Raw genomic sequence first — 14142 nt, 5'->3', positions numbered from 1 at the left:
GGCAGAGGACATCATGAACACAATGACTTGATTTATCTGAAAAACAGGACTTCCACCATCATTTGTAGTATATCACATGCTCGCGCATATCTTATGACAGTTTCTTCGTCTGCATCATCTTGTGACTCATGAAATTTTGTTCCTAAGCATATTAAACTTAACCTCAATCCTTTAATCTTATCGGCAGTGGGTCGCACGAGGTACAGTTGACAAACTTCTAACCAAGTCATCGTACATCACTCCGGGACCAACTCACCGTCAACAAGTACCCAACGACACTTCTATGTCTTGTTAGAGTGATAGTGTATTCTCCAACGGCACTATGGAATGTATGCGTCTCGGGCCTCCATCTTCTCAACCAAGGCTGTGATCAAATGTCAGTCCAACTGAATAAATCTAATTTTGCAACCCCATAGAATCCGGATGTGCGCAGTAGCTGCGGTAGTATTTCGAGGTGGAGCGGATAGTGCACTAGAGACTCTCTTTCGCAAGATATTTCTCCGGTAGTACCGATCTTGCCATACAACAAGATGATCGATAAATGGACTCGTCCGTACAAAACATCGGGATCAACAGGTCTTGGGTTTAAAGCCATAATCTGAAAAAAAAAAATATTTATTTCCGTTATTAAAAAAAAAATATTTGTTTCTCAATTAGAGATAAGCACAACTTAATTAAAGAATATGTACAAATTCTTAATTAGAAGAATAATGTACAACTTAATTAAAAGAATAATGTACAAGAAAAATTAATTAGAAGAATAATGTTACAACTTAATTAGAAGAATAATGTACAATTAATTAGAAGAATAATGTACAAGTTAAGAATTAATTAAGAATAATAATGTACAATAAATTTATTTTACTTTCCATAGAAATATATATATTATACATGACCAATGAGAAAAAAAGCTAGTAATCATTAATGAAAAAATAACAACAATAACAAAATTTTGAATTGTAAGAGAGAGCGAGATTGTAAGAGAGAGCGAGATTGAGAGAGCGAGATGTTCAGAGAGAGCGAGATTGTAGGAGAGAGCGAGACACATACATTCCATAGACGTTGGAGATTGTCCCATTCCTCTACAATCTCGCTCTCTCCTACAATCTCGCTTTCAATCTCGCTCTCTCCTACAATCTCGCTTTCAATCTCGCTCTCTCCTACAATCTCGCTCTTAATCTCGCTCTCTCTTACAATCTGCTTCACTCACTTATCTTTCTTGTCGAGGGTTGAAGTTTCGACTTATGTAAAACTAGCGGGATTTCCTTTTCTTTGTTGAGGGTTGAAGTTTCAACTTATGTATGTCGAAACTTCAACCCTCGACAACCCTAATTTACGTATTGTTTCCAAGTTTTTCTTTGTTTGTCGAGTTCTCTACGTTCGACCTCTACATTAGTCGAATCCTCAACCCTCGACTTCTATCCTCAAACTCCCAAAACAATAATATTTCTCTAATAAGTTTCAAAACAACAATATTTCTCTAATAAGTTTTGAAAACAACAATATTAATATTAAAGGTCCAATTTCATCATCATGAATTTCCTATTATTGTTATGTATTTTTACTATATCATGAATTTTTTTAAATTGAATCTTCTCCATCATTTTAGCATCTAATGGAATGTCACCACATTTCTTCAATAATTTTACTTTTAATTCCTTCAAATTTGGAGGATCATCAGATAACAAATCTCTATTTTTCACTATTTCTTGTCAAAAATGTTCCAGGAAAAAACTCCATTTTATGGGTTTTTTTTTTTTTTTTATGTGTTACATACTATTCAACTACATACATATTTTTCCAAATATTACTAACACTCATTTGATATGTAAAATCAATTAAGTAAAATATATTTTGCAAATTTCTACATATAAATATTACACTTAATATAGACAAAAATAGTATTTATATAATCAACAACCCTATAAAATACTTTAATAGTTATTGGTCTTATAATCGAAAATGGTTGTCGAAATTGACTATCGAAGATGATTTCCCTGGAGTTTGTAGTTAGAGATGGTCGTCTAAGTTTATCATCGAAGATAATTTTCGTTGGAGTTTGGAGTCGAAAGTGGTTGTCAGAACTCGAAGTTAGTCTCATGAAGGTGGTATTGGAGTTGGTCGCCGGAGTTGTCATCGAAGGTAGTTTTTGAAGCCCAAAGTTGGTCATGGGAGTTGATTGCACGAAGGTAGTCGTCTAAGTTTATCATCGAAGATGATTTTTGTTGGAGTTTATAGTCGCAGATGATTGTTGAAACTTGAAGTTGATCGCATGAAGGTGGTATTGGAATGGGTTGTCGGAGTTTTATCATCAGAAGTGGTTGTCGAAGTTCGGAGTTGGTCTTCAGAGTTTCTCACTCAAACGTGATCACCGAAGCTGATTTTCGTCGGAGTTTATAGTCGAAGGTAGTTGTAGGAGCTTACAAAGGTGGTCGTCAGAGTTAGTCACAAGAGTTTGTTGTTGGAGGTGGTTGCTGGAGCTCAAAATTGGTCATTGGAGTTCGTCATGTGAAGGTGGTCATTGAATTTGGGTCATTGGTATTGTCATCAGAGGTGATTTTGCCAAAGCCTGAAATTGGTCGTCGAAGTTGGTTGCCAGATTTTTCATTGGAGGTGGTTGTCGAAGCTTGGAGCTGGTTCCCACAATGTGGTAGTAATAGTCGCTAACAATGGCCAATGTTTAGAGTCATTGAGAACATTGGAAGAATGGAGAGTTATGATGAGTTGGTAAAATATACCAACTCAACCCTACTTACATTTAAGTTAGTGGACCAAACATTAAGTAGGTATCAACTCAACTCAACTCATGTTGATGAGCCAAACATCCTATTTAAGATTTAAGAGTGTTTGGTGTATGGAGATAAAGTATTACTATCCCATAACACTGATAAAAAAACAAAACTTTTCTCGTATTATTTAAAAGAAACATGCAATTAGTAAAAACAAAGAAAGTTTTTATTTATATATTTCTAAGTTTCTCATGTTTTACTGATTGTTACTAAAATAAAATAATGAACAGGAACTAGAGTGGCATAAAGTTATTATGAAAAACTTATTTGAATTTTTACACATAAGAAAGATATGTGAACATTAATGCCTGCAAATTTTTATTTTTAGTGAAAAGATGAAAAAATAAATGGAAAAATTTTATAAATAGAAAAATCTCAAAAATATTTATAATTTATAGCAAAAAGTTTCAAAAATATTTTATACTTTTGAAAGTTTTTGCTAAAAGTATAAATATTTTTAAATATTTTTTTTATATTTGAAAAGGTCCATAAATAAATTTTAATTTATTTTAAAAAAAAAAGATTTTATTTTTGTTTATTTTTTTCCCCTAAATGTTAAGTTGATTTCAAATTAGGAAAAAGAACATAAATAATAAAAAAAAAATGATGAAATAAAATATCAAACAAATTTAATGGTATACAAAATGTGAAATTGGTACATGCATATGGACTTTCAATATTGATTTAGCATCTTGTGAAGGTTTGTTGAATAAAAATAGCAAATAGACAATATATATACATATATATATATATATATATATATTGAAAAGGTAATGGTCAGAAATAGCACAAAAAAATCAGTTTTACATTTTTTTTTAATTCTTTTTGGTTAATTGTTTAAGGGTGGTATCGGTGTCATCTCGATTGAGATCGATATAAAGACTAAAACAAAATTTTTAATTTATTATATAAAATATTTGAACCATCAATTTCGTACGGAAATGAATAAAAGAAAAAAAAAATCGTTAAGATGCATCCAACTTTTTTGGACTTCCATTGGATTTCAAATACTCCAAATCTTACACAGAAACGTGTTTCGTTACCCAACGATCTTCGAAAACCATTTGCCATTTTTTATTCTTTTGTCAAATCTAAAATTATAGATCATACCTTCAAATTTACTATCGATCATTATTAACTTATATATTTAGTTTAAATTACAATATTTCACTTGGTCATATTGAACGTTCTTAAAATTTGGTGGCTGATAATATAGCTAGTAGGCTATCGTAGACGGAAATGATTCACATTATTAATTAAATAGTTTTTCTAATCAAATTTATTGTTTGGTTGAGGTTGATATGACCTTATCGTCTTTTAACTATTTAATGCTTGTTTTTCTTAAAAACAAAATAGCAGTTCACTTAAAATTACAATAAGATGTCTTTGCATATTTATTAATTTGATGTTGATAAGTTGTTTTAAATGTTTAAAAATGCTCCTACGGTTAGTATAGTGATCAATTTGTTTGAAGTTATCTTGAATTGGATAATAATCAATTTTAAAACAATTTATGAAGATACATCCTTTTATATATATATAATCTCATTTTTCTCTCATTTATCAAATGCTTACACCAATTTTGTCGGCAACATGACCAAATATAAAGAAGATTTCACCTTAAAGCATAAAATCTCACAAAATCTATACTTAGAAAAACAATAAATAGTCAAATATAAAAATGACCGACAAAGGAATATCATCTTCAATCTTAGTGAATCTTCTTAATTAATCACAACGAATAGAGTAATATGAATCGTAGAAAGGATTAACAAACTCTTCATCACTATAAATTTTGTAATGCACACGTTTTCTTCTTTCCTCTCCTACTAATTATCCTCACAATTATGATTCAAATCTCAACGAAAAAAAATAAAGAAGTGCTAGGTGATAGATTGAAGTAGAGGAGAAAAAGGAAATGGAAGGGAGAGGTGATGGAGTGTAGGACACTTGTAAGTATGGCAAAGTAGCTTGCAAAAATTAGGCTCATATAGTTCAACAATATAAATTTTGCACACATGACAAAATCGGTCAACCTAGCCTAATTTAAATGAGGCATTGAAGTTGAAAAGTAAAAAATGCCCTCATTTCGTCCGTGATTTGATTGCTATGTGATTTCTATGTGATTGCTATCTAATTTTTATTTGATATTGATTTCTATTTAATTGTTGTCTTGTTACTATATGATATACTAATTGTCAATAATATTGACTGCTATCTGATTGTTGTCTGATTACTATCTGATACTGATTAATGATACTGAATGTTATTTTATACTAATTTTCTATCTAAATTTTTTTCCGATATTGATTGTTATCTAATTGCCAATGATATAGGTTGTATCCCCCATTTATATGTTTCTTTTTAGGTCCAACAAGCCATTTTTACATGTTTGTATATGAAAAATTGAAAATATCGAAAATATAAAGAAAAAAAATCAAATTAGTTTGATAACAGTATGTATAAAATAATAAAAAAAATATTTAGATACAATTGAATTTGTAAAAAACAGTAAGTTTTTGTTTATTCTAATTAAAAAAAATTGATAAGTAGTTAGATAAAATCTAATTTGATAATAAAATATAAATTCAAATATAATTTTGGGAGAAAAATCAGGAAGTGAGTTTAGTTTATTTACAATTATTCATAATTCCATTTTCATAAACTTCAACAATTACATTGTATTTATAACTTCATCAACCACAAAAACCTATGAAAAAGTTTAACTCTTGAAGAGGCATGTAAGATTGTAAAAGTGAATACTTATTTGTTTGTTAAAAAGATAAATTAATGACATAATAATATAATAAGATGATATTATGTATAAAATATTTCGTAAAATCCTAATTAAAATAAACAATTTAATTCAAATTTAGAATAATAAAAAATTAATAAAATAATATAAAATCTAAAGATATATCATAAATTAAAATCGAAATGATGATAAATAAATAAAATATTAATTAATTCTAACTATTTTCGAAAAGTCGTTAAATCAAATCAAAATAAATAGCTAATTTGAATCATTAGAGGAGAAAAATAAGGAAGAGATTGGTTTGTTTTAAATCAATGAAGTAGTTATCAAAATCACATTTTATATTAAAAATAAATTTAAATTTCAAAAGAGGTAAAAATGAGAAAGAGATTGGTTTATTTTAAATCAAATCATAATGAAAAGTTATAGTAAAAACAATAGCTGGTTAAAGAAACCACAAGAAAACCTAAGCATGATCATTTTTTAGGAAGTGATATTTCTTTTCCCAAAACGTTAAAAATAATATCAAAAATAGCATATACAACTAATTTTTTAAAATGTGAGAAATATATAGTTAACTCATTAAAAATGTATGTATACAATTATGAAAAACAATATAGAGATTTGAATAAAATATATGGATAAATGAAGTTTTAATAATATATGGATATTTCAAATATAAATTTGGTAGAAAAATTTGGATATTTTATTAGGGTGAGGTAAATTTGAAAAGTTGTTAAATGAAATCTCAAAGCAAAATTAGGAGAGCAGTTGTCTTTGACAAATATCAACAATTAGTCTGTATATATACTTCGACCCTGACCCTGTTTTCTATTTTATAGAATTACCTGTTATTTGTAGTTTCATCAACAACAACCTCTACGAATAAGACAAGGACAAATCAGGTATATAAAAATTTGTGGTCATGTGCATGTCACATGAGTTGCCATAATTCTTATTCTTGGATAGTTTTATTATTTTTCAAAATGAAACCTCAAATTTCGCCATACACTCCAACTGGGGCAAGAAAATAAAGTTACAAGTTATTTGGGCTAATAGCCCATATAACTTGGAACTTGGTGGTGGACAATGCATGCAGCCCAAGTGATGAGAGTGCATCCAGCTCAAATTCACCTTTCCCTTTTGATAACCCAAATTCACTTGTAACAACTAAGAAAGTCAATATATATTAGGGGCAATAAAATAATAGCTAAATCTAACCACCTTTATTTGAAAAATAGTTAATTCTACATTTTTTTTTTTTACCTAAAATGGCTAAACGCAATTTTCAACCTAAATATCCAATTTTCATTTGGACGAAAATACCCCCTACAAGTTGCATTTTAAACCACCTACAAATAGCAACCAAAAAAAAGAAATTATAAGGATGAGTGAGATGGTGGTTGTATTAAAAACAAACCCAACAACCAATAAAAACAAATCTAAAACTTAAATTGAACTTGTTTTTAATTTTTTTTTTTTTCGTTTCCAAATATAAAAAAAACAATAAACCAAATATTTATAAATAATAACAAAATATTATCATCTATGTGTGATAGATCGTGATAGACTGCGATTAAATACTATTTATGTCAATGACACAAGAGGCAGATAGTAGTCTATCGCAGTATATCACATATAGACTGTTATATTTTTCTATTAATTATAAATATTTTTAACAATTTTATCATTTAAAATCATTTTTCCCTTTTTTTAAAATAAAAATCTAGTTAAGTATTAACTATTAATCACTACATAAATTGGCAAATTGAACACTAATTACAAAATTGGCAAATTAAAAACACTAAAATTGCATAGATAGGACACTGACGCAAATTAAATGGCTTAAGATTGATATACATTGGAATTTCATCTATATAAGTTTGGAATTACAAATAGATGTGTCGTCAATAGATACCGTCGAAAGACAATTTTTGAATCCTTGTATAGGAGCAACACGAACCATGGAAAAAAATTGAACCTATCGTCACAGTCAAGCTCCTATTAAGTATGATACAAACAATAATATATAAATTGTTGTATATACACAAGTAAAATAACTTGATTTTTTTTCAATGTAAATTATCTCGTATCAGCAAAGGAGATCATAGACAAACACTAAAATTGCAAAAATCAGACTAAATGACCTGAAATTAGTGTATATATAGAGAATTAGACATAGATAAGTAAATGATGTCCAGGGACAAGTACTATATGTTTAAAGTATACCTAATCGATTATTTTCTAATATAGAGTAGTTGGAAGCAAAATTATACCTTGATAAAGTAGTATACCTCCGGAGCTTCTCAAAGTTCATCAATCTCTAACAATTACTTCGTTACTTTATCTTGACCTTTGTTCAATCAACAACTTTCAACTTTTTATCCCTACTCTTTTATACTTTCTTTCGAATAAATCCTTCTTCAACGAAAACCAAACCTTCATTTTTTTTTTCTTATATTATCTCCATCCGATACAAAATCCTTGAATCAAATGAGAGATTCCTTGAGAAGCAATTTCTCATTAAAGACAAAAGAATTGAAGGAAAAACCACTTAAATTAGAATTAAAAGATAAACCACACATCGATTAAAGCAAGCCGGAATATTTGATTAGTTATTTCAATTGAGTGTCAATTGGAGGGTATTTTTTTTTTCCTAACTTACCACAGTGAAATATTTTAGAGAAACTTTCACATATACAAAATAATAATAATAAATAAATAAATGTCAAACTATTTATAAAAATAATAAAAGAAAATAAGTATAAGAATGCTATTAATATAAATATAATACAAGTAATAGATATATTTATTTATTTAAAAATAATAGAAGATAGAAGGTGTATGTAATAATTTAAATTTATTTTAAAATTTTTTGTTTTCATAATTTTTCAAAAATATCCATCAAAATGGATATTTAAATCTTCTATATTTCTATGAGGTCGATGTTTTAAACCTATGTTGTCTTTTAGGTAGGTATTGTGAAATGGGGTCGTTTTTTGTGGTAACCCTAACAGTTAATCAATTGGAGCGAACTGGTTGGAAGTTTCAGTGGCGCGCCTCCAACGGTTGCTTCAATTCCCCCATTGATTCCCAACTAAACCCTAGAAAAACCCTTCGGCAAATTTCTATACTTACTTGAAAAATTTGTTCGTGATTTTGCTCTGCTTCATCACGTAGAAAGCATAGAGAGAAAGAAGAAAAATAATGGAATCCATTGACATGGATGTCGAGGAGCACGCCAATGCCGATACGACTACAAATTCCAGCTCCTTCAAGCGCTTTGGACTCAAGAATTCCATTCAAACCAACTTCGGTGATGATTACGTTTTTCACATCGCCCCCAAGTAAGAAATTTCCAGTTGGGTTTGTGTCGTTCCATTTTTTGTCTCGATAACAGAAGGGTTTTGTTGTTCTTGCTCCTTTTTTGAAGTGGGGATTGGACGTCAATGGCGGTGTCATTATCTTCCAATGTTGTGAAGCTATACTCACCAGTGACTGGTCAGTACTTTGGAGAGTGCAGAGGTCACACTGGAACAATCAACGAAATTTCCTTCTCTGTTCCTTCAACCCCACATGTATTGCATTCTTGTTCTTCTGATGGAACTATCAGATCTTGGGATGTACGGACTTTTCAGCAGGTTTGCATCCTTTTCTCTGGTAATTACTTTTTGTTCATTTTTTCGTCTGGGAATTTGTTCATCATAGTTAGAAGCTCCAGCTCCGTATCAAGGTCACGGCCCTTCGATGACTTATCGGCCGCCTTGCTTGAGGAATAGTGGTTATGCTCCTCGTGCTACAATTGCAGGTTTCATCCATTAGTGCTGGCCCTTCTCAAGAGATCTTCAGCTTTGCCTATGGAGGATCAAATATGAGTCTTCTTGCTGCAGGTTGTAAATCTCAGGTGAGTTCAATTTGGTAGAAACGTTAATTTTGTTATAACTATGTCATTATTCTTCAAAATTACAATAATATTTTAGGTTCGTTAGTGAGTGCCGGAAATCTTTTGCGTATTCATTTAGGCTCACTTATAAGATTGGTGTTTGAATTTTCGGTGTTGTGCTTAGTCTCTGAACTTTTATAGAATGGCTAATAGGTCCACAAACTCTCATCGTTGTGTTTTAGTAAGTTTCTGAACTTTACAAAGTGTCTAGTTGTTCATTAAATTTTCAATGTGCCTTATATAGGTCTTTATTGTATTAGACATTTTTTAAAGTTTAGGGATCTATTAGATACAAAATTAAGAATGTAAAGACCTTTTAGACACGTTTTTAAGTTCATGAACCTATTAAACATGAAGTTGAAGGTTTAAATTTGATTAACCACTATAAAAGTTCAAGGGTCAAACTTGTAATTTAACCATTTAGAGAATTTAAAAGTATGACTTATTTCAATTGATGAGTTTAGAGGCATTAGGGAAGAAAACTCTTGTGATATAATTGTTACTTATATGGTAATGTTACTCAGATTCTCTTCTGGGATTGGAGGAACAGAAAACAAGTCGCATGCTTGGAGGACTCTCATGTGGAAGATGTCACTCAGGTTCTTCCTGATGCTTGTGCAATGTGCCTTGTATATGGTGATCACCACTGGAGATTGCCCATGATATAATTTTGATGATATTCAGTACTTGCTCCAATTTAAGAGAGGAACTATGTATATGCTCAAAATTTTTACTCAAAATTGAAAATTGTTTCCCCTCTTCATTAAAAGGAGGATGCATTTCTTCAAACCACTGCTTTGTAATATTCTATATGCAATCATGTTTACCCTAAAGGCACTGTAAAAACATGGCTGTTGAGAATCAGATTCTTGCTAGGAAATAGGTTTGATTGTTAACTTTGCATAGCAATGATTTGCAACATCGCTTTGTTTGTATAGCAAAGATATTCAAGTTATTGTGACTACAACAATAATCAGAATCAAGAGAAAGGGTAGAGCTCTTAGAGATTGCCATGGTGCTGGGACAAGCATTCTGTATAAGATAAAAGTGGACGGCAGTTTCTCAAATATACAACTATTAGAGTCATAACAGATGCTTTTGATTTTCTTGGAAAACATGTTGGAAAAAAAAACTTGTACATGAATGTATAGTGGTTATAGAAAAGGATTAAATACTGCATTTTATGGCAATAAGGGCTTTATCCTGTTCCTGTTAATTTTGCATTCCTTTTATCTTGTTATGCTCTTCTGACTCAATTATACTTACTGTGTTCTTATGATATAATGTAAGATATAATTTAAAAAATTGTGGTCATTCAACTTTGCTTAAATTTACCGCTCTTTTGTATTTCCTCTCCTTGGGATTCCCATTTTTTCCCTTCTGATAGAATCTTGTTAGTGTGTGCAATTCACCTTATCTAATGTATTTTTTGTTAACAGGTTCACTTTGTTCCGGGCCATCAAGGCAAGCTTGCTTCTGCTTCCGTGGATGGGTTGGTTTGTATATTTGACACTAATGGGGATATTGATGATGACGATCATATGGATTCTGTAAGGAGCCATTGTTATCTTAATGTTATTTGCATGGATACTCTTCTGACTGAGCTGACTTGTACCGGATAAATGTCTCTTATTTTAGGTGTACATGCTTTGCTTGCAAATTTAGAATGCTATAGGCTATTGCATATTGGAATTTTATTTCTACAAGTTATCAATGAAGTTTGGTTGACTATTCCTACAAGTTATCACATCTAGGATACGAGTTTTGAGAATCTATATCTGTAAAATGTTTTGTTTGACTATTCCACTGCTCTCCCAGAAATCCTAACTGTTTTTGCTCGTGAAGTCTGGTTGTCCTTGTTATACTATTTGATTTTAACTTAAATTCTTAGTAACAAATTTCTTCAATGGGTATTCAAACTCAATTCTACAGATATTTGATTAGAGCTACCCTCATGATCATGTAGGTGATTAATGTGGGAACTTCAGTTGGTAAGATTGGATTTTTTGGAGAGAATTATAGAAAGTTGTGGTGCTTGACTCACATTGAAACCTTAAGGTACCAATCTTCCTTTCTAGACACCACCAGTTCAACTACAAAAATGAATTGTAGCTATTTCCTCCCTCTGTCTGAGGATTAACATTTCTTTATTGATTGCAAAACTTTTATCCGCTATGATACTAATGCATCCTTAGTTCGACTCGTCTCATAGCTGTCTCATTTTTTTCCCTTTGCACAGTTGTAAAATTTATCTTTAGAGGTTCTTTTCTAGTTATCTAATGCTGGAGTTGTACATAAATGGCAATGGTAGTTTATGGGACTGGACTGATGGGAGAAATGAAGCAGATATCACAGATGCTCGCACACTAGCTTCCAACTGTTGGACAATGGGTCAAGTGAGTTCTTCTATCACATATCTCTTTTTCATGTATCAGTGAATTTATATACCCTTCCTCTACGTTCCCACGTGATAATTTGTGATGATTTTAATTTCTTTATTTATTTATCTTGATACAAAACCATCTCGTTGATAGAATGAAAATTTAACTGAAAAGAAAATTTCATAGAATGAAGTTACAAAAAAAATTATGATTATAATTTAGAAGGTTTTTTACATTGAATTAACAAGCATGGGGGCTCCCCCTAAGATGCTTCTGTTTTGATATTTTATTTGAAGAAGTTGGAAGATCAAAATTGAACTGTGTTTATTTTTTTTTAACAAGAAACAAATTCTTATTGATATAATAAAAGTGATTAAAAGTTTAAAGGATATAAACTTCCAAAAGGGGTAAAAAAATAAAAACTAAAAACAGCAAATGCACCCATAAAAAAGAACAACCGTGCACAAGAACTTTTCATAGACCTAGACCTAAAGAAGCACACCCCTATCGAACATGACTATTATCGACTTTTGCTATCATTTTGAGAAACTTGAGTTAATTAGGGAGGGCCTTCCAAATCTGATGCTATAGGTTTTACTTTGTACTTTACAGAAATAGCGGAATAAGCGTCATTAGGCTCTTGTTTGTATTCGAGAAGAATCTCTAACTTCTTTTGAAGATATTCTACTCTGCAAAGAAGCATTTCATGACGAATCAATTCTAGTTCCCCATCAAGTTGTGCAATCCAAGTGGTATTGGACCGTGTTTATTAAAATTGATAGTCTTTTGTCCTTGACATTATTGTGGTTGTGCTTCCTTGACATAATTGTAGTCATGCTTGAGATTTGTTGATGTCAGTATTACTACCTTACCAGGTGATCATTTAAACAAATAACTATTTCTAGTGTCTTGGGATAATACATAAAACAGACTTGATTCTACCAGCCCATCAATACATAGACTAGATAGAACCGACGATGCATACATGTTATACCAATTTGCTTACTTCTTTGGCAGGTTGATTATTTAGTTGATTGCCACTACTCGAGTGAAGGTTGTAGATTGTGGGTTCTCGGAGGTAGCAACGATGGCGCCATTGGCTACTTCCCGATCGACCACAGTAAGGGGAAGAATGCAATTGAATCGCCGGACATTGTCCTCGAGGGTGGCCACATTGGCATCATTAGAAGTGTCTTGCCCACAACAAACTTTCTGGGTGGATTTTCACAAAGCCAAGGTGTGTTTGGATGGACGGGTGGAGAAGATGGACGTTTATGTTGTTGGTCTTCGGATGATTCTCACGAAATGAATCGATCCTGGATTTCGAGTAGTCTAGTTATTAAGTCACCTGGTGTTCGGAGGAAAAATAGACACCACCCTTACTAAAGATTAACTTGTGTTTGTTGTGTCTTTGATCATACAATCGCAATGTTTCTGTAGCTGTATTTATCATCATTCTGCCTCCCAACCCCTCAATTTGATGTTTTTTGACTTGCCACTTGGAGTAAAATTATATGCTTCGTCCTGTACTTTCCATTGTTTCTTTCTTTTTTCTTTTTTAGAATTCAATACTTAGAAAACATCACAGAATGTTAGTTGAAATAACAATAGATGAACTGCTGCCGTTGGTGAATTGACCATTGGAGATGCATGGATAACGTTCTCGTTCTTTTTATTCTCGTTTTTTAAGAACGGGAAAAAGAACTAGAAACAAGAATATATTTGGTAATCATCTTTATTTTTTTGTTTCTTGAAAAACAAATAGAAATCTAATTGATAACTATTTCTTATTTCTTGTAATTTTTCTCCAAACATTTTTTCTTGTTTTATAGTTTAAATATAATTTAGGATAATTATTTTAAATGGTAAAACTATTAAAAATATTTTCAAATATAGCAAAATGTGTATATCAGTGATAGGCCATGAATCTATTACTGACACTATAGATGTCTATCGTGGTTTATCACGGATAGATAGTGACATATTGCTATATTTGTACCTAAGTTGTTCATTTTCCTTTATTTGAAAATAATCTATAATTTGATTATATAAAATAAACAATATACAGCATGCTTCTTAGTATATAGGGTAAATATCAATTTATACTTCTGAACTTTAGGTGTTATATTAATTTAAATCCTAAACTAATAATTGTATTAGTTTAAACCTTGAACTTTGGGGTTTGTATCAACTTAAATCCCAAATTAATAACCGTGTTAATTTAAATCCTGAATTTTTATAAATGTATCAATTTAAATCCTGAATTTTCATAAT

The 14142-nt window shown here is 30.8% G+C and overlaps 1 protein-coding gene across 1 annotated transcript; it reads left to right on the top strand.

Annotated features, from left to right (window-relative positions):
• Positions 1-8526: 8526 nt before the first annotated feature.
• On the top strand, positions 8527-13404 carry LOC120092071 (WD repeat-containing protein GTS1). The gene is made up of 8 exons (XM_039050276.1): positions 8527-8891; positions 8978-9185; positions 9353-9448; positions 10012-10086; positions 10927-11037; positions 11454-11545; positions 11799-11883; positions 12886-13404. Exons 1-8 carry the CDS (start codon positions 8752-8754, stop codon positions 13252-13254), a joined length of 1176 nt encoding a protein of 391 aa, XP_038906204.1. The 5' UTR covers positions 8527-8751; the 3' UTR covers positions 13255-13404.
• The last annotated feature ends 738 nt before the right edge of the window (positions 13405-14142 follow it).

This window comes from Benincasa hispida, chromosome 11 (genome assembly GCF_009727055.1).
Source record: "Benincasa hispida cultivar B227 chromosome 11, ASM972705v1, whole genome shotgun sequence".
NCBI classification, from domain to species: Eukaryota; Viridiplantae; Streptophyta; class Magnoliopsida; order Cucurbitales; family Cucurbitaceae; genus Benincasa; species Benincasa hispida.
The sequence above is the reverse complement of the archived record's forward strand: the minus strand, read 5'-3'. Positions and strand labels throughout refer to the sequence as shown.